The 21,246-nt window shown below is 42.0% G+C and overlaps 1 protein-coding gene across 1 annotated transcript in view; it reads left to right on the top strand.

The window, feature by feature from the left end:
- The window catches only part of SND1 (staphylococcal nuclease and tudor domain containing 1), a 459,312-nt gene that overhangs the window by 189,900 nt on the left and 248,166 nt on the right, over positions 1-21,246 (top strand). The window contains exon 12 of the mRNA XM_079786100.1: positions 10,926-11,026. Within this exon, the coding sequence (XP_079642226.1) occupies positions 10,926-11,026 (101 nt within the window). The remainder of the gene's footprint in view (positions 1-10,925; positions 11,027-21,246) is intronic.

Genomic DNA, 21,246 nt, shown 5'->3' with positions numbered 1-21,246 from the left:
TGCTATATCAAAATTAGGTATTATGATGAGTTATACATGGATACAGTAATGAGTAAGATAATGGCAGAGCATTAACACCAACACAGATTTCACTTTAGATATATTGTAGGTTTGTTTATAAGGACTTAAGAATCAAGGGGATTAATGAAAATTCTGGCAGCTGCAAAGTTATTTTCAAAAAGTGTTCTGTTGTTCTCTGATTCCCATCAAATTTATTTAAAACTAGGGCCCGGTGCACGAAATCCGTGCACTGGAGAGGGTCTCTCAGCCCAGCCTGCCCCCTCTCACATACTGGGAGCCCTCAGGGGATGTCCTACTGATGGCGTAGGCCTGCTCTCCATTGGGAGCAGACCTAAGCCGCAGTCTGGCCTCCCTTTGCGGGAGGTGACCAGGCTGATCAGGGGAAGGCACCAGCCCCATCACCCTGCTGCTACAGCCACTGCCAGTCACCACAGCTGCCAAGGTGTTTCATCAACACGGACTCCAGTCCCTTCACCATGAAAAAATGGCAACTTTCTTTAAGCATTTTCAAGATGTGTCTTTCATAGGATATGACATTTTTTTCTTTATTTTTCTTTATATCCTCACCTGAGGATATGTTTCCATTGATTTTTTCCCCCCCTTCCCTCTGATCCCAGACTCGGCCCCTGCCCAAGCCTAAAGCCTCCACCCGAGGCTTTAGGCTTGGGAAGGGGGCCCCCGCCCCTCTGATCGCAGGCTTGGCCCCTTCCCAAGCCTAAAGCCTCCACCTGATGGTCAGCTGGGAGTGACCTGGGTGCCAAGGAGGTTCCCAGGACTCAGGTATGTATGCAAATTAACCGCCATCTTTTGGGTTAATCTGCATACTCACTCTGATTGGCTGTGAGCGTAGCGGAGGTACGGTCAATTTACACGTTTCTCTATTATTAGGTAAGCTATTTTCAATTATCAAACTATATTTCCATAATGATTTATATATGCCTATTATTTACCTTATACAATAAACTGCAGTATATTTTCAGTCCATTTTAATGACATGGCTGTTGTCAGGTTATTATCACTACTTCTAGAAATCTTTGCTAATCTCTAATGACTCTTTATACTAGTATATATGAAATGGGTTCACATATATTTGTGAATCTCATGCCGGTGTATGCATCTAATTAAATATTTACCAAACTGCATGATTATTGTGGAGCGGTGATGTCCACTTCAGTGAATACCTAATGTCAGATGGAGCCTTAGTGTCTCTAAGGGCCCTGTGTTATGCTGAATTTTACCTTTCCCCCTGAAAACAGATAAAAGCACCTGCCCATTCAGCAGGGAAGGTAGGGAGGGAGCAGAGGACAGGTAAAGTGTTAATTTTGCCAGAAATACATTAAAAAAGAGTTCATTGACTCTGTTTATAGACGTTCCATTTGATGAAAATGAAATGGGCTTAAAATAGTTCTGACCCTGTGGGGGAGTTTGGAAGGGTGATTGTAAATGGGAGAAAGCAACAAGAATACATGTGAATAAACAACCAGCACCCAATTATAGTGATTTTGAAGGGGACGCTAAAGAATACATCTAGGCTGTATTTTAGAGGTAGGAAGTGAGCATTGGTTTATCTTTGCATTGTAATTGTATAATCTTTTGTCAGTGTATCTGTAAAAGTTGTTTTACTTTAAGAGATATCAGAGCTCAAACATGTGCTAATGGAGCATATAAATTTCAGGTTTGGATAGTGGTTATAAAAATAAACATCTACCAATTGCTCATTTTCTTCCTAATAATATCAATACTCAGAAGCATTATTTATAACGACAAAAACATATTTCTTTAACTAGAATTTTTAGTCACCGTCAATCCATTAGAATGAATTTTGGTCACTATGTTAAAGAATTCGAGAATTGTGTCATCAGATGAAAAATAAATAAAAAACAGCCATTGAATTTATAGAAGTTCCTGAAAAGTAGTTCATCAAACTGTTGAACAGAGTATACTTTACAATGGTAGTTATAAATTAGAGGAATTCTTTTTTGAAATGAAAAAATTAATGGCTATCTTTCTAGTCTAGTCAGGTAATAGATTTTTAAATAAAATGAAGGATGAACATTTTATACCTGGTTTTACATACCATGGTTTTTCATATATGGTTTAAAAGTGCTTACAAGGGTTCACAAAATAGAAGATAACGAAAGTTCCCAGGAGAAGATAGAGAAAGAACCACAAAAGCTAGGATCATATAATAGAGGAATGGGGCTTAGAACAGACAGACTAGGCATGCACATTCGAGCACTTGAAATGTGGATGATCCAAATTGAGATGTGTTATACTTGCAAAACAAACACTGGATTTCAGAGACTCCCTATCAGAGAAAGAAAATAATCTCATTATTTTTTATTGTTTATATCTTGATTTGATAATGTTTTGCATGTTTTTAGTCAAATATTTTTAAAAACAAGTTCATCTAATTATTTTTCATTTTTAAATGTTGATATTAGAAAATTAAAGGTACATATGTTGCTCTCATTTTTGACTCATTATTTTTTTGGTGACACCATGCTGTGGCAGGCCACTAGAGAGAGGTATTCTGGCAGCCTTCTGAGTCAGAGGGAGAGGACTGTCCCCAATTTTAATTCTTATCTTCTCATATAAATGAATTCAAATGAGAGACTTTAGATTATTGCATTGTGATAAAGCCAGTTTTTTAAAAATTAAAGCATGCACATTTATTAAAGAAGCAAGGTGAGCAAATCTGCACATCTAGTGTATGAAGCACAGATGGGCTGTCAGCTGATCTGAAGAGTGAGTGGAGTGGGGAGTTTCTGCTTCCTATACCCTCCTGTCTGTAGGTTTGTTTGTTTTTTAAATCCTCTACTAGAGAGCCTGGTATAGAGTAACTCGGAAGGTCTCTTTTATGTTATTCTTCTTTCTTTTTTTAAATCCTCACCCCAGGATATTTTTCCATTGATTTTTAGAGAGGTTGGATGAGAAAGTGAAAGACAGGGAGAAACAGTGATGTGAGGAAAAACACATCAATTGGTTGCCTCCTTGATTGGTTGCCTCCTTGATGAGCCGGACCAGGGCCAGACTGGGGAGGAGCCTGCAACCCAGGTACGTGCCCTTGACTGGAATCGAACCTGGGACCCTTCAGTACACAGGCCGAAGCTCTATCCACCGAGCCAAACCAGTTAGGGCTCCTCCTTCCTTTGTTACGGCTTTTCCACAATTTATGAGAAGCACCTGGCAACTTTATTTTGACAAACCCAAGACTGCTGGCTTCACTGTTTAAAGTGAGATGAGATAGACTGCTCTCTTCTTTCACCCTCCTCCCTCTTAGTTTCTGGATGATTTAGCTATCTGTTCTCTGGTTACAGTAAGATTCCTCCTCCACTCCCCCTTTTTCCCATCTCCTCTCCTGCATCCTTTTGTGAAAAGGAGAGATTTTAACCATTTATTCTCAAGATAATGTCTTCTACAAGCAGCCTACAAAGCCTTTATGGCTTTGTTCAATTTTCCTGCCTCAGTTTCCCTATTCATCTTGTCCCAGAATTTTCCTAGCTTCTTTCTGTGCTGCCTAGGAGGAGGTAAGCTTGATATCCTCTTGTGCTGAGTAGCCAGCCCCGGAAGTGCTCGGTGCTTAGCTGAGCGTGTGTCCAGAAACAGGACCATGAGCCTCTTTGGCAAATTGTTTTGAAGCTCATCCTATATCTAATGAATGGGTGATTGAAATGTATTTCAAATTTTTAAAAAATAGATAACATATTTTTAGAACAATTACATAAGATGCTTTTTAGCAGGAAAAAAAGCAAGAATACATAAATTAATATGCAGAGTATTATGGAAGGTCCTGTTACGTTCAAAGCAAATAGAAACTTGGTCAGTCTTTGTTCATTATCTTCTTAATCTTGTAAGGCAAAGAGTATCCTCTCAAAATATCTTTACTTAACCTATTAATTGAGATGGTTTTTTACACTTTGCTTCAATTATATTTAGTAAATAAAATCTCCAATACTGGTAACTGCAAAATTAATCTGGAAAGTGTCTAAATAAATGCTAAATAGTATATCATTCTTTTAAATAAGCCCTATTTATGTCTAAGTTGTAGTGAATGTGTATGAGATATATATTCTGGTTTTCTCCTTATGAGAAAAGTATATTTAATTGAGTCTTTCTGCCTTATGATTTCAGTCCAGTGATTTATGTCAACATTTATCTTATTTATGCATATATATGTCTAGGCATCTTTATTTCTTTATCTCGTGGATACTTATTTAACATTTACTTTGTTCCAGGCTCTCCTTTAAGAAAATCAGTGTGTGTTTATCTAAAAATAACTGACTCATAGAGCTTACTATGAGTCAGGCCCTGCTCTAAATACCTCGTGTATATTAATGCAGAGTTGTCTATGTTGTACTAAAGCACAGAGAGGTTTAATAACTTATCCAAGTTCACACAGCTCATATGCAGAATTGCTAGGAACCAAGCCCTGCAGCTTAGCAGCTCCAGAGTTCATGCTCTTATCTACGCTGTGTAAAATATCTTATTCTACTTACCTTTGCCTCCCGTCTGCATTAGCTTCACTTGCCTGGATGATGCTGTCTTTTCTGTACCTGGGGTGCAAGGAGGCTTTCCATGACAACCTGGAAATCCTGTCTTGAGAGTGACAGGTCATATAAGAGCTTATTTTGATAGGCAGGGTATTTATTACAGCTCTTTGTAAACTGATGATTGGCCATGTGGAATATTGGGTGGGATTATATATCAATTATGCAAAACAGCCTCACATAACAGCCCTAGTTATATTAAAACTAAACTGAGTCTGTGTCCTGGAAATGTTGTGGATATGAAATTGCTTTTCTTCCTACCTTATCTTTTATGCATAGGTAGTTCAGATATTATCATTTCACTATCAGCATCATAAAGTTGAAATTCTTTGGTTGGTTGACACTGTTCTAGTGATTAGTATGTAAAGATTATTCATAGATCCTCAGAATTTCTTACCTGTGGCCCAAAACTATTCTTTTGTATTCAACTGCTTCAGTCTTTATAAGAGACTGAGATATAAATTCAATCCTAAATTCTCATCTTAGTTTCTCTGAAGGGTCCTTGAAATTGCTTTTAAGGAAAACTCCACAATCTAATGAACCAAAGATGAATTAGATTGCCTACTACCCCTTTTTTTGTTTGTTTGAGAACCTCTTTGAAGAACAAATGATGTGGGAAATTATATATATTTTGCTTGCTTAGTCTTTTATAGGAATGGCTTTGATTACAGTTTTATCCCAATTTCAAAATATTCCCTCCCATGCTTTACATTAATATATTTTTGTTATAAAAAGCGTCAGAATGGTCAGCAGCTTGTTAAAATGGTCTTCAAAATGCCTAACCCCCTCATTTCAAAAGTGTCCTTCAGGATTTTGTGTGAAAGGGTTCCTGATTATATATGTCCATTAATGAAACAAATATTCCCTACATACCCTTCTACTGTACAGGCCCTGCACAACAATTTCAGTGAATACAAGCTATGTGTTCCAGTTTATTGTAGTAAATGTAAGGTAGGAATTGTCCCTGGAGAAGGGGTTCTTATCTCCCCCTCCCGGCCCGCCCCTGCCCCCCAGGATAGAAATCAGGCAAAATAGATTCAAAAGAAGATTTAATGAAAACAAGATGGAGGCAAAGAAAAAAAGGAAGGGAGCTGGATGCATCAAGGGAGCACCCTAACAAAGAGTGTGGCTCCCCGAACCGCTGCTTGGGTCTGGTTTATATAGAGCTGGGTTTCTCCATGCAGGTGCAGAGTGCATCTCTTTGTTCTTCAGGTTCCACCCTGGGCTGGCATTGACTGCACAGCTGCATTGGTTTGGAGTGTGCCTGAAGAGAAACTTTAATCTTATCTAAAAGAGAGGCTCTAAAAGATATTACTGAAGAACATTTCCATCCATCTTAAGAGACGCTCAGCATGTCTCATTAATACAAAGGTCCAAGAAAACACTCTGTAGTACACCATTTTTAGCTAAGTTATCCTTTAGAATTCTAGAGTTCAATGATGCTCTAAAGTTCTAGTGTACTCACTTTCCAGGTGGAGAAAAAGTGAGAACAAAGATGTGATAGGACTCATGTGTAAGAGAATGACAGGTATGACCAAACAAGAGCCCATGGGTCCTTGTTATTGCTGTAAAGAGGGATCATGCACTGCTTTGTGTCACGTGTGTGTAAAATGTGTGCTTGTATACCAAACATTCCAGGAGTACCTTGGCTTGAAAAATTAGGACCACATCTGCATTTTCCTATTACTTCTCTTCAAAAACAAATTTATCTTTATTGTGAAAGTATTACAGATGTCCCCCCTTTACCTCCTTAACTCCCCCTAACCCCCCTCTTTTTCTTTAACTCATGTTATTCCGTAAGTACTTACCCACAAGCACAAAGTTCAGGTTATTGATTCAGACGAAGGCGTTGTAATACTTGCAGTTGTTTTAATTGAAACTGTTTAAACTGTGTTTCTTTTTCAAATGATTGAAAAGTCAGTGAAGAGTATCTAGAGATGAAAAACTCCAAGGTAGGGGAACAGATCTCAGAATCCACAGGAGAGGGACATAAATGCTAATTACACATTGACTTCAATTCCTGATTTGTCATAGCTCCTGCAGCTTGTGTCTTGGCTGTGGGCTATTCTCAGGGCCTCATTTGTATTTGAGATTTTTTCTTTAATATGATGCCTCCCCAATGAGCTCTTTAATCTCATACTTATTTTCAATTCCTTTTCTCTAGATATAGGAAAGAATTAATTAGCAGGTAAATGTAGCTCTTGGTTCTTTTGGTTATTGAAGATTAAAGACTTTTTTTCCCCTCTTCCCATTGATCTTTGTGAGGGACATTTTTGGGATGGTGTGTCTTTTGGCCTTTTGGATTGGAAGATGAGATGCTCAGCGTTCATTTTTTGTTATCATCACCCCCACCATTATTACCACTACCGCTCAAGTGTCCTTCTTGATGAGTAGGCATTCCTTCTGGGTAGAGAGCTAATGTGACTTTGTGCTGTGTATTTGGCACTGAAGAGCTGCTCTCCCCCACTGTCTGCTGAGGAAGAGACTTGGCATTGGTAGGTACAAGGTAACCTTGAAATTCACTTAGTTTATTTATAAGCAGGGATGAATTTGTTTCCCATGGTAATAGAATTGAGGGCTTGACCTTATTAGATGGATTGAGTGAAAGGATATGTGGACCTCTTTCCCCAGCTCCACATATTTTTTGACTTGCCACCAAATGCCCCCAATTAAACCATACATGTGTCTATGCCCTTTTTAAAAAATATATGGTTTTATTGTTTTCAGAGAGGAAGGGAGAGGAAAAGAGTTAGAAATGTATGCCCCCTTACTGGGGAATCGAGCCCACAACTCGGGCATGCACCCTGTACCAGAATCGAACCCAAGACCCTTCAGTTGGCAGGCCAATGCTCTATCCACTGAGCCAAAGTAGCTATGCCCTTTGAAAATGGGGCCCTAAGTTACTTTACATTCCATGGTGTGGGTACCCTTGAGTTAGCTCTGTACACTGCTGATTTCCTGTGTGATTTTGCTGTAACTCCAGCAGAGATCCAAGTGCTCTTCTGACCCTCTTCCTGTTTCTGTAACTTTGTTGTAGGGCCTTGCCAGAGGACAGTCAGTTGTATCAACGTAGACAGCATAGAGAGACCTTCTTCCCCTCTGCAGGATTTGAGTCAGCCATGCCCCTCTGTGTGTAGACCTCCTGTTCCTTGCCCTGTCTTGGGCCTGTACTAACCCTGGTTAGCTGCACACGTGGAAACTACTGAAACCTCTTCATTGGAGGTATAAGTTGTTCACCCTCACTCCCAACCCAGTCTGATCATGTTTCTCACATACTCTACCCATCTCCTTAGCTTTAGAAAAGTGGGTAAGACTGAGCAAACATTTCAGTGCAGACACCTGACTATAGGTGTCATCTTTATATTGTCTTCTTTTCTGTGTTGCTGTATTATGACAATACTTTTTACCCTTAGCTCTTAATTTGCTTTCTCTCTGGCATGGCTCCTTGTTGCTTTTGAAATGTGACTAGATGGAGTGTTCAAGAGCATGATCTGACAGCCGGAGTTTTGAGGCAGCTGCCCTTTTAAAAATTTCATATTCATTTTAAAATGAGTTTTTGAAAAACAGACAGTTTGAAAGGATTTTAATGGTGCTCACCAGCAGCGTGGCTGAACTTGATGCTTGTGCTGTAGGCTATCTTTAACCCGATCAGTGGGAACTAAAGACATGTTTAGAAAATGGTATTCTGGACTTTCAGGCTGTGGCTTGAGGCTGCTTGATCCAATGTGACTCTTCTGTACAGGTATGAAACTTGGTCATGACCCAAGCCAAACATATACATTCATTATAAAACAAAACCCTGTGTTTGCTAAGGGATGTCACATACTTGTTTCTTTTGACACATAAACATGTTTATCTCAAAAGGTTTTCACAGAGAAAAAAAGCATTGCTCAGTATGTCCATAATCCATGTCTACACTAATAAAAGAGAAACATGCAAATTAACCATCACTCTGCTATACCAAGCCACGCCCACCAGCCAATCAGGAACGAATATGCAAATTAATGCAACCAAGATGGTGGCCGGCCATGGAGCTGGAGCAAGCAGGAGGCTTGGGTTGCCCCAGTGATGGAGCAAGCTAAGCTTCTCGCTCACCCTGGCCGGCCCTGTCCTCCGCTCAAGGCTACAAAATTTCAATTATAGAAGATAAACAAATCCTAGATACTTGCTTCCAGCTGGCCCTGGCCACTGCTCAAGGAGGCGGCTGAAAAAAAAAAAATAAAAGGAAAAAGATAAAAAGGAGGGGCTGGGACCTTGGGTCGCCGGGGGGTGATCAGGCCAGGATGGGACAGCAGGGGCCGTTGGGGGTAAGCAGACCAGCAGGGGGGCCAGTTGGGGGTGAGCAGGCCATCAGTGGGGGTCAGTTGGAGGTGATCAGGACAGGGGTAGGGGCGGGTAGTTTGGAGTGAGCAGGCCAGTGGGGAGGGAAAGTGGGGGTGAGCAGGCCAGCAGAGGGGGCAGTTGGGGGTGATCAGGCTGGCGGGGGGGGGCATTTGGGGGTGAGCAGATCGGCGGCGGTGGGCAGTTGGGGGTGAGCAGGCGGCAGGCAGAGTGGTTAGGGGCAATCAGGCAGGCAAACAGGCAGGTGATGGATGGAGCCAGCAGTCTTGGATTGTGAGAGGGATGTCTGACTGCCGGTTTAGGCCCGATCCTGTAAACCGGCAGTAGGACATCCTTCGAGGGGTCCCAGATTGGAGAGGGTGCAGGCCGGGCTGAGGAACACCAACCCCTGCACGAATTTCATGCACCGGGTCACTAGTATTTAATATATACTGGGGTTAGGCAGCTTCCCTATTTTAGGCTCCTAACTTCCTTAAATGTTTGGATACATACCCTTTTTTAACTCAGAATGTAAAGGTTCTTCAGGTCCATTCTGTCCTTGTTGTTTTAAAAACTTCCTAACTCCAACTCTGTTGGTATTGGGTGTAATTAGCTGTGTTGTTTAGATTCACATACTGTGAAACCAGTTCCAAGCATCTTTGGGATTGTCTTCTTGCTTGTTCTTCTTGGTAGTTCTTCACTTGGTCCTTGAGAATTTATGGCAGACTGAAATTATGTGGAACTTTTCTGTGGAAGCATTCCATATTTTTAAAAAACTGGTTCAGAGAAGGCTGAAGGTTAATGAACTCTGTTGCCATAATATGGAGGAGTTCTGTAGAGCCGCTGTGGACCTCTGCTCTGTCAAGTATGATTTTTGTGGGACCTTACATGTGCATCCATTTGTCTCTTTTTTGTTTTGTTTCAGTCACCTTAAAAAAAACAACAACAAAAAAACAAAACCACAGCAACTATATTTTTTAGAGCAAGTTTAGGTTCACAGCAAAGTTGAACAGAAAGTACAGAGTACCCCTCCTCGCCCCCACCTGCTACTATCACAGCCCCCCACCAGAGTAGTACATTTGTTATAACTGAGGAACCTGTAGCTTATGTTAGGGTTCACTTTCAGTGATGTGTTTTCTGTGGGGTTGGGCAAGTGTGTAATGACATGTATCCATCATTATAGGAGCATACAGAGTAATTTCACTGCTGAAAAAATCCTCTGCTGTGCCTGTTCATCCCTGTCTTGTCCTCCTAGCCCCTGGCAGCAACTGATCTTTTTACTTTCTTCATAGTTTTGCCTTTTCCAGAATGTCATAGTTGGAATTAAACAGTATGCAGCTTTTTGATTGGCTTATTTCTCTTATGTATTTCCTGTGTCTTTTCATGGTTTGATAGCTCATTTCTTTTTAGAGCTGCATAACATTTCTTTGACTTCATGAACCACAGTTTATTTATCCATCCAGCTGCTGAAAGACATGTTGGTTGCTTCCAAGTTTTGGCATTTATATATAAAGCTGCTATAAACATCTATATGTAGGTTTTTGTGTAGATATAAGTTTTCAGCTGTTGAAACGTATGGTAAAAGTATGTTTAGTTTTGTATAAAACCGCCAAACTGTGTCTCAAAGTGGCTGTACTATTTTGCATTCCCACTTGTAATGAATGAGAATTCCTGTTCCACATCCTCACCAGCATAGGTATGTAGTTGTTTTAATTTGCATTTCCCCAATGACATAAAGTGTGGAGCATCTTTCATATACATATTTGCCATCTCTAAGTCTTTTTTGGTGAGACTTGGGTTGTTAGTTCTTATAGTTGAGATTTAAGAATTTGGGGTAACAGTCCTCTATCAGTTAAGGTTTTTGTGCAGATAATTTTGACCAGTGTGTGGCTCAGCTGTCTTTCAGTTGTTGCTATTTAAAATCTTAGATCCAGAAAATCAAACTATGAATGAGGTGAGATTTCACAGTCGTCTGGACACGAGTAGCTGTGTTGCAAGGTCCCAACCTTAACTTCCTTGATTTTTTATTTTCAGGTCAATGTGACTGTGGACTACATTAGAGCAGCCAGCCCAGCCACAGAAACGGTGCCTGCCTTTTCAGAGCGTACCTGTGCCACTGTCACCATTGGAGGAATGTGAGTGCTTAGCCAACCATAACTAAGAATTCTTTCCTCATTCACGTTTCTCCTTCCTTTCACCCTGATTTGCTTTCCGTTGCTCTTAGCACAGTGATTTATGATTGTTGTGTGCCTGTGTAGCATTTTATGTTTGCAAAGTACTTTTTAATCACTCACTAGCTAATCATTTACTTCATCATTATTGCTTTTTAAGATTTATTGGGCTCTGTGTACTTGGCACTATGTAGCACACATTGTTACTATTAATAGTGCCATTTATTGAGTGTCAATCAGGCCCTAGGTACTATCCAAGTTTAGGAAGTTCAATTACAGATCCCTCCCCTCCCCTCCCCCACCCCCCCAAAAAAGAGAAAAACAACACCCCACAAACAACAGAAGGAAGAAGTGAGGTTAATTGGACATTTTCTTTGTGTAGATGTATGTAATCAGTAGATGACAGGGTCTTCCCCTTATACTGTGCTGGCTGTCCCCTGGTTATATTCCGAAGTCTCTTGAGAGCTTGATTGATGAATAGTCTATGGAGGGAGGTATCTGATGGGGGAAGGAGGAAGCCTGCTGGGCCTTGCTTCCACAATAAATATTAAAACAGTCAGTCCCTGGTAGCAATTCTTCCTCTGCATAAAATATACCAGCATGGTAATTGTTTCCTTCTCTATTTAACAATCTTAAGTGCTGTTTGTTACCAAACTGGTATTTTTCTTTTAAAGGGAGCATGATGGAAGGGAAGACAAGAATAGGTTTCTCATTAAAGCGGGAATTGTCTTACTGAAAGCACAATGAAACCCGTTAGGAGAAACACCTCTTCGCTCCAGCAAGCCTCTGAAAGGAAAGAGGATCTTGCAGCTAATTTACCTTCCAGAAGCTCTCCCACCAAACAGGAACCTTTTCCCTTCACTCGTGTTACCACATTTGGAAATAAGTATTTTTAGCCACTGTTGCCACTCCTATAACAATCTGAGGCTTCCTTTTTGCTGAGAGGAACTTAATATAGGCTTTTGATGTCATTACCTCAACACCATCACAGATATCATGTTTGTTAGAAACAGCTTCGTGACAAATTAGGTAATAATTTTGAAATGGGAGAATATAGGCAATATTGTGATCATTCTTCTATCTGTATAACTAGAAATATTTATTATCAATTCATCATTACTTCTTAGGGAGCTTGATGCAAGCTTCCCTACTATGGAGAGCTGGAATGTTAATATTTCCTATATTAAAATTTTTACTGTCACAAATAAGATAACTTTCCGTAGATAACTGCTTCTCATACTTACTGGTAAAAACAACATCACTACTGTAAAAATGCACATCTTTATTTTTGGCAGATGGCTTTCTCCCCTGTTTATCTAACAATCTTTTAGAGTAGATTTTTTTTTTCCATTTAGTTACCACCGAGGTATATTTTTAAAGTAAATTTACACTGCTTAAAATTAGGTATTCTGGGAATGTTCTTTTTTTTTTTTTTCCTTTTGGTTTTGTTTTCTTTCTTTTTTTAGGGCGTATTCTATAAGGATTTTTAAAAGACAATTTGAGACAACTGGTTTAAAATTTTTTACAGAGTAGGGTGTCCTGGCCATGCCCATGCCATGAAACCTTGGGGTTTCAACTGCATTGATCTTGGCTTTGAACAAGATTACTCCTCAGGCTAGCCTGTCTTTCTGCAGAGGTTGGGTAACTATGTCCAGCCAATTCTCTTGGTAAGAGGATGCCAACCTTTTTATCAGTTTGGTCAGTTAACATCACAGTTGATTAGTCATAATTGACAACATCGTGTATCTGTACTTAAGGTTCCTGCCAAGAATGGTAACCTTGACCTTCTACTTCTTGGTTCTTCTAGTTAGATTATAAGTAATGTATTTTTTAAAATGATTTACCTTGAATTAGACCAGTCTGGCAGGGTACCCCAGAAGCATAGAGTTCCCTCTTAGGTTTGTTTTTACTAAACTAGACTTTGGAGTAAACTACTCAGCTAAATTTGGGAGAAATAGAAAATTTAGTGATATTGTCCAGACCAGCCCTCACTAGACATTAAGCTCCTTGAAGATAGTGATTTTCGTCTTTTTTATTCCTTGTTGTAGTCTCAATATTTAGTGTAAGGTAGGAGTTCAATAAATTTGTGAATGATTTGTGTACTGTATTGCAAAGTGTCCCTTTATGAAGCATAACAGGGAGTACTTAGAGGTTTCTTTCTTTCTTTTTTTTTTTTTTTGAGTTAAGGTTTGTTTTTATTGATCAATATTGAAAAACTTGTTTCTGATAGTTTTCCTCTTTTGTTTGATTATTGGAAGCTCAGTGCCAAGATCGTACATTCTAGAAAGTATACCTGGAAGCATGCCTCTGCATTCCAGTCTTACTCATAGCTTCTCTTTCCTTTCCTTTGGCCTTGATTTTGTTTACCTTTTTTTTCCCTGATTTTTCTATACTTAATTCCTAATAGTGTAGAAGAGTTGAGGTAATGTATTTAATAAAAATGTCCAAATACTTGGCTTATATTCAGAATTAAGGTATACTGTAAGCATTTCATCTGACTTTAATGCTTAGTTGTTTAAAAACATTGGCTAGAGAAGGGGATTTAATTTTTTTATTTCAAATATTTTAATTTAATTTTAAACACAGAAACAGACATGTATTTCCAAATCTTTGATGTATGGGCAGCATGATCTGTGATATTCTGGTGAACTGCATAACTTCCTATCTGGCGTGAGGACTTAAAAATGCTAATCATGGAACCCTAGATTTTTGTGATATATGCCTTCCCATTCTATTATAGTTGGCCAGTTCATATTTATTTTGCAGCCATTTTTCTTATTAAACCTTTTTAAAGTTTTCATCTGTTTTTATAGACATCCTTTTTGTATTTATATTTAATGATTAATGTAGCATTAATAAATTACATAATTAAAATAACAAGCACAACCAGTATATATAAATATGGAGACAGAAACAAATAACACAACAGACTGGAACACAATTCCAGACTGGAACACAGGTGTGCCATAGTGGCCCTCAACACTCTAATGTCATCAGCCAAAAATTTAGTGAGTTACAGAAAGTCCAGGTCAGTTAAGGGAAGGTTAGTTAGGAGAGCTTTTGTAGTAATGCATTGCCTCTTTCCAAGACAGGCTTTGTCCAAGCTCGTAGAAATGCTGTAGAATTAAGAAGCAAGCCAATCTAAATTATGTCTGTCATCATCTGTTGGCTTACCCCCCTACATATAGGCTTTTGTAGATCTAGTGGCTTTCCTGTTATTTGAGAGATCAGCTGGCATTCTCTGACTCAAGCTGCTGATTCCAAGGGAATGAGGAAGACGAAGCAGCTGAGATGGAAACTCTTAACAGGTTATTTCAAAGCAGATTTTTAAATGTATTTTAGATGTGCAAGTGTGTGAATTGCCTATATCCTCCATAGGGTTCAGTCTGATTCTTCTGTTTTTCCTCTTGATGTTTGGGAAGGAGTCTGGTGTGACACAGTCTTCAACTCCCCATCTCTTGCCCTCTGGGGAATCAATTAAAATGAGGATCATCATTCCTCTACTAGATTAAATTTTTTTTAAACAACTTCACTGTGGAGTTGGCAAGAGTTGTTATTTGCTAATCAAAACAGTTTAAATAAAAAAGTAAAAAGATCAAACTTTGAGTTGTTTCTCATTCTCTGGCTCCCAGGTTGGGAATTAGCTGATCCTTTTATGCCGTTTGTGACATGAAACTGTCAAGATGGCACTTCCTGTTAATTACTTTTTATTGTATTTAAGACACTTAAATAACTCTTCTTGTGATTTAGTCTTCCATGTAATTAGCTCCAGTGATTAAAATCTCTTTCTTTCGTTATTGCCAGAGCCTTCTTGAAGAGTGAGATTTTTCTGGGGTGACCTTTACTTGTGCTGGACTTTTCTATTACTTTGAGCTCCAATTTTTCAAACCTTTATAATCTATTAACTGGTTGCTCATGTCTTTCTGCATATCACATTTGCAAAGAAGAGTGTTAAAAGAAAATTTGTTCACATTTATAAAGGGGCACCTTACCTTAGTGTCAAGCCTCACACATACACATTTATAATTAGCACCACCCCAACCCCTATTCCTGGAAAATTGTCACACACCCAGTAGATATAGTGTCACTAAGGTATTTCCCCAGTGCTTTCCATTATGTGAAGCATTTCACAATAGCAGGAGATAATAGGCATGGCCCATTTTCGGAAAGTGAATGCCAGAGATGGAACTATGGAGTAGGCACAATTAGGAAATGCCCATTTATTTTCTGCACTAGGTCACGTTTTTTGAGAGGTGATTTGTTTTTTGTAACAGTGCTATTGGAAACATTATTTCAATCTACTGGTCCCCTGCATTGCCCATCTCTGCTTCCCCTGCCCCCCTCTCCCTGTTATCCATGAAAAGCCACTGATTGCAGTTCTCCTTGATACTGCTTCAAGTTTAGGGCCTTGCTAGCAGAGATGTTGTCAAGCTCTACTGGGCTTGGACATCTTAGTTCCCTCTTTGTTTAAGGGTTGTCTTCCAGCAGGCTCAAAGCCATTTTTATGAACTTCCTTTGTGTCTTTTTGGGTTCTTCATAGATAGAGCTTGTCTTTATCCTATCTAATAAAAAGAGAAATATGCAAATTAACCACCACTCTGCTATACACACAAGCCACGCCCATCAGCCAATCAGGAGCGAGTATGCAAATTAACCCAATCAAGATGGCTGTGGCCACAGAGAGCAAGAGGGAGGCTTGGGTTTCCCCAGCGATGAAGGAAGTCAAGCTTTCCGCACACCCTGGCCAGCCCAGGCTTCTGCTTAAGGCTACAAAGTTTCAATTATCTTACCTTATAATAGACAAATATGCAAATTGACCGCACCTTCGCTACGCCAAGCCACGCCCACCAATCACGCCCACCAGGAAAACGTTGCAGGGACGTTGGGGTGTGGCAGAGCCCAAGGCTGGGAAAGCCTCGGGCGGAGGCTTTCCCGGCCTTGGGCACCAGCGGGGAGCCTGCACGGATCGCAGGCAACGACCAGGGGTTCGGATCCTACAATCCGTAGCTGGGACGCTGGGTGCGGCCGAGCCCAAAGCTAGGAAAGCCTGGAGCGGAGGCTTTCCCGGCCTTGGGCACCAGCCACCAGCGGGGAGCCTGCAGGGATCGCAGGCAACGACCAGGGGGTCGGCTCCTACGATCCATAGCAGGGATGCTGGGTGCGGCCGAGCCCAAGGCCGGGAAAGCCTCGGGTGGAGGCTTTCCTGGCCTTGGGCACCAGTGGGGAGCCTGCACGGATCGAAGGAAACCACTGGGGGTCGGCTCCTGCGATCCTTAGCAGGGATGTTGGGTGCGGCTGAGCCCAAGGCCACCGCCCGGGGCCAAGCCCCGACCCTGAAAGAAGGCAGAAGGCGGTGGCCACAGCCAAGGCCTGGGTCCCCGGTGCCGGCAGAAAACTGGTGCAGGCAGCCAGGTGAATGAAGGTCTATTGCACGAATCTTCGTGCAAACGGGCTAAAGTTTCAATTATAGAAGATAAATAAATCCCAACAGAAATGGCTGCCACCACGGAGCGAGCAGAAGGCTTGGCTTCGCTCCAGGCTACAAAGTTTCAATTATAGAAGATAAATAAATCCCAGATACCAGGGCCTCTGCTTGGGTCACTGGGGGGCATGGCCTGCCTGCAAACTACCACAGGCCCCTCGCCCAGGCCGCCCCACGCCCCAAGGGAACCCCCACCCTGATCCGGGACACCCTTCAGGGCAAACCAGCTGGCCCCCACCCATGCACCAGGCCTCTGTCCTATCTAATAAAAGAGTAATATGCAGATTGATCATCACTCCAACACACAAGATGGCTGCCCCCATGTGGTCAAAGATCCTGCCTCCATGTGGACACAAGATGGCCACTACAACATGGCCAGCAGGGGAGGGCACAGTTGGGAGGGACCAGGCCTGCAAGGGAGGGCAGTTGGGGGCAATCAAGAATGCAGGGGAGGGCAGTTAGGGGTGACCAGGCCGGCAGAGGAGGGAAGTTGGGGGCAAACAGGCTCGCAGGGGAGCAGTTAGACATCAATCAGGCTGGCGGGCGAGTGGTTAGGGGCAATCAGGAAGGCAGGCAGGCACGCGAGCAGTTGGGAGCCAGCAGTCCTGGATTGTGAGAGGGATGTCTGACTGCCCGTTTAGGCCCGATCCCACTGGGATCGAGTCTAAACAGGCAGTCGGACATCCCTCGAGGGGTCTCAGATTGGAGAGGGTGCAGGCTCGGCTGAGGGACCCCCCATCCCCCGCATGAATTTCGTGCACCAGGCCTCTAGTTATCCTATATAATAAAAGCCTAATATGCTAAGTGTCCAGTCATCTGGTCGGCCATTCAACCAATCAAAGCATAATATGCTAATGATATGCTAAGGCTGCTCAATTGCTCACTATGACCTGCACTGACCACTGGGGGGCAGACTGGCCGACCAGTTGCTATGACCTGCACTGACCACTAGGGGGCAGACGCTCCAACCGGAAAGATAGCTTGCTGCTGGGGTCCAGCCAATCAGGACTGAGTGAGATTGGCTGGACATGCCCTGGAGCCCTCCCGTGGACCCTCCCCTCTGGCCAACCTCCTGCGTCCCTCCCCGGCCCTGATCATGCACCAGTGGGGTCCCTCTTCCTTGCCTGCGCCCTCTTGCAATCCAGGCTGAGGGACACCCCCCACCCTACAATGTACAAATTTCGTGCACCGGGCCTCTAGTATTTATATAAACCAGACTATTAAACTTACAAGGAAGTGACTTCTTTTGCTGCTGGTTTCTTTTTCACGGGTTCCAGTTTGCAGTGATAACGTCTTTCCTCAGCTGAGGCCTTAGTGACTGAGCATGAAGTTAAGTCTTTTCCTTCTATGATACTCCAGTTTGGCTTTTCTCAGCACAGTGCGAATATGTGTCATGCAGTCCCCAGCTTTTCTGTCCTGAGTTCCTAGCTTTAAGGCTTTCACTGTCAGGCTAAAACTCCTGTCAGAGTTTTCAAATTTTAATACATACTAAGATCTGACATTCTAGCTAAACATAAGAAGAAACTCTATTTTCTGGCCTAGTGTTCTTACTGAAAGTAAAGTACTTTTTTGACTCCTAAGGAAGTACAGAGACAATATTAATGCCAGTGGCTCAGCCAATAGGTAGGATCTGGGTAGTAACCAACCCTTTTCTCTGCAGATTTATTGGTTACATTTAATCAAACTTAGTGCCTCCCCCTGCCCCCACCCCCCGAATATTTCCCTACTTTGACAGAAAAAGAATACTCCAGAATAAGGCCCATCCCCACCTTAAATCATAAACACCGAATCAAACTCCCCCGCCCCCACCCCCCACCCCCCCCCGAAAGAGCACCTTAAGTTGTTTTCTGGAAGTCATAGGCAGCTTGATTTATATAATTGTGCTACTTCTGCTGTTTTGAGTGGTAGAAGTATGCATGTCTACCATTTGGTAGCCATTGGAAGTCTCTGTGGCAATTCGTTTAGAACAGTGGTCGGCAAACCTGCAGCTCGCGAGCCACATGTGGCTCTTTAGCCCCTTGAGTGTGGCTCTTCCACAAAATACCACGTGCAGACGCGTACGTACAGTGTGATTGAAACTTCATCGCTCATGCGCAGAAGTCGGTTTTCGGCTCTCAAAAGAAATTTCAATCATTGTACTGTTGATATTTGGCTCTGTTGACTAATGAGTTTGCCAACCACTGGTTTAGAATACCCTGGAAGAAATTAGTTGAATAACGTCACCTATCTCCTGCTAGTATATAGCTGTCATTTTAAGAGACTGGTCCCATAAAGCGCTTATAAGAAGGAACATGGCTTTTGCTAAGGGTTCAGTGTGGGAGTCAGGGAAACACTAGTTTCAGACAGAGCTCTCTTTTATTCAATTATTTTGTGGTTGTCTACCCATGCATCCAAGTCTTATTTCTTTAAAGACATCTTTCTTTCAGATTATTATATTACCATCATGTCTATATTGAAGTTCAATTAAGTTTTTCATAGTGGAACCCTTGTATCATACATACCAATCAGCAGAATCCTTCGCTGAGCACCAGGTACTCTCTTTCTTTCCTTTTTCTTTATTCTTTTTTTTTTAAATATTAATTGAGTATAGTGTCAGGTATTGGTTGGCTTAATATTTTCTGAGCTGATCCTTAGAAAGCTCCCTTTCATCAGTTTCCCAAAGTATATAACTTGGAGGTCATTCTGATTTCCTCAGAGTAGCTGAGTGAAGTACTGGGCCCAGATAAGGGACAGGTTGCTGCTTCTATAGCTGCCTACTATAACAAGTCATTTATCTGTTTGTTCATTCAACAAATATTCGTTGATCGCCTACTACGTGCCAGCCACTGGGAGTATAGCAGTGAACAGAGATGGTTCTGAGTGGTAAGGCTATCCTAGCTGCAGTTCTCAGCGTTTCTTTGCTCAAGAGTCCTGTGGGTATTCATTGTCCTTGCCACCTACAGGATTGTGTTTATGTAGATTTTTGTTTGTTTGTTTTTTTCTTTAAGAATAAGTGACTTTATTTAAATAGTGCTTACAAAGGTTCTTTTCTCTTCAGGTTTTCCCAGGGACTTTTAGAGACGGTACCACTTAGAAACAGATTAAAATATAAATGAAAGATATTCCTTCTTGTATTTTCATTTCTTTTTTTTTATGAGGCAGTAACTTAACCTCTGAGTAGACAAAATAAAAATGCTCACATGAAGCCCATCTGTCCTTTTCCACCACACATTATAGCTCGTGGGCCATTCAGTGTTGATGGAGCTCTGTGAATCCTGACAGTTCATGGTGGTACCCATCCTGCTCCATGTCTGCCTGCCTCACCTGGCAGAGGCACGGACACCAACTTCCTAACACTGTCTGCTGTTCACTTTTTTGGATGATTATCCTTGTAACTTTATAAATTAACACTACTGATTTTTAAATTTTTTTTGCTCTAAACAGTATTTATTTACTAGCTTATATTAAAGATGAGTATTTACACTATTACCTACACTCTTTATCCCCTAATTTTGTTATTATTTTACTAGTAGCCCGTTTGCATGAAGATTCGTGCAATAGACCTTCATTCACCTGGCTGCCTGCACCAGTTTTCTGCCGGCACCGGGGACACAGGCCTTGGCTGTGGCCACCGCCTTCTGCCTTCTTTCAGGGTCGTGGCTTGGCCCTGGGTGGTGGCCTTGGGCTCGGCTGCATCCAACCTCCCTGCTAAGGATCGCAGGAGCCGACCCCCTGGTCATTGCCTGCGATCCGTGCAGGCTCCCCACTGGTGCCCAAGGCCAGGAAAGCCTCCGCCCGAGGCTTTCCCAGCCTTGGGCTCGGCCGCACCCAGCGTCCCTGCTACGGAACGAAGGAGCCGACCCCCAGTGGTTTCCTTTGATCCGTGCAGGCTCCCCGCTGGTGCCCAAGGCCAGGAAAGCCTTCGCCCGAGGCTTTCCCGGCCTTGGGCTCGGCCGCACCCAGCGTCCCTGCAACGTTTTCCTGGTGGGCGTGGTTGTGTGCGTGGCTTGGTTGGTGGGCGTGGCTTGGGCGTAGCGAAGGTGCGGTCAATTTGCATATTTGTCTATTATAAGGTAAGATAGTGAATTCTATAATTTTCAGTTATTCTGCTTCTGATTAACTTTATAGCAAAAGTATTAGGAAATTCGAATGCTTACATTCCCCCCCTTTTAAAAATGTTATATTTTTCCTGTTATCAGATTTATATTATTTATTGCATTTCTCCTCTGTCACTATAATGGACTTCTAAGTTTTGCTTATAAATTGATCCACACCCACTCCATTCTACACTAATAAAAGAGAAAGATGCAAATTGACCGTACCTTCGTAACGACCACCAGCCAATCAGGAGTGATTATGCAAATTATCCTACCAAAGATGGAGGGTTAATTTGCATACACAGGCGCCAAGTGGCCAGATGCTTGTGCCGTCGCCATGGCGATGACGCAGGCGTTCCACACTGCCCCAGCCACTCTGGGCCTCTGGGCAGCATGGGAAGGTGGAAAGGCGGCTCTGGCCGGAGCGAAGGCAGTGCCAGCAGCCAGGGGAAGGAAGCCCATTCTTGCATGAATCTTTGTGCATTGGGCCTCTAGTAGCAGTTATAATTGTGTGAGTGTTACTGTTGGACCAAGAAATATGGTAGAGTGATTAAACCTCTAGAAAAGAGTCGTATGTTGTTGAATCCCAAATAAATGTTAATTCTCTTTGTGTGTGTGTATGTGTG

Source organism: Cnephaeus nilssonii (genome assembly GCF_951640355.1).
Source record: "Cnephaeus nilssonii genome assembly, chromosome: 12".
NCBI lineage: Eukaryota > Metazoa > Chordata > Mammalia > Chiroptera > Vespertilionidae > Cnephaeus > Cnephaeus nilssonii.
This window is presented reverse-complemented; position numbering and strand designations above follow the sequence as displayed.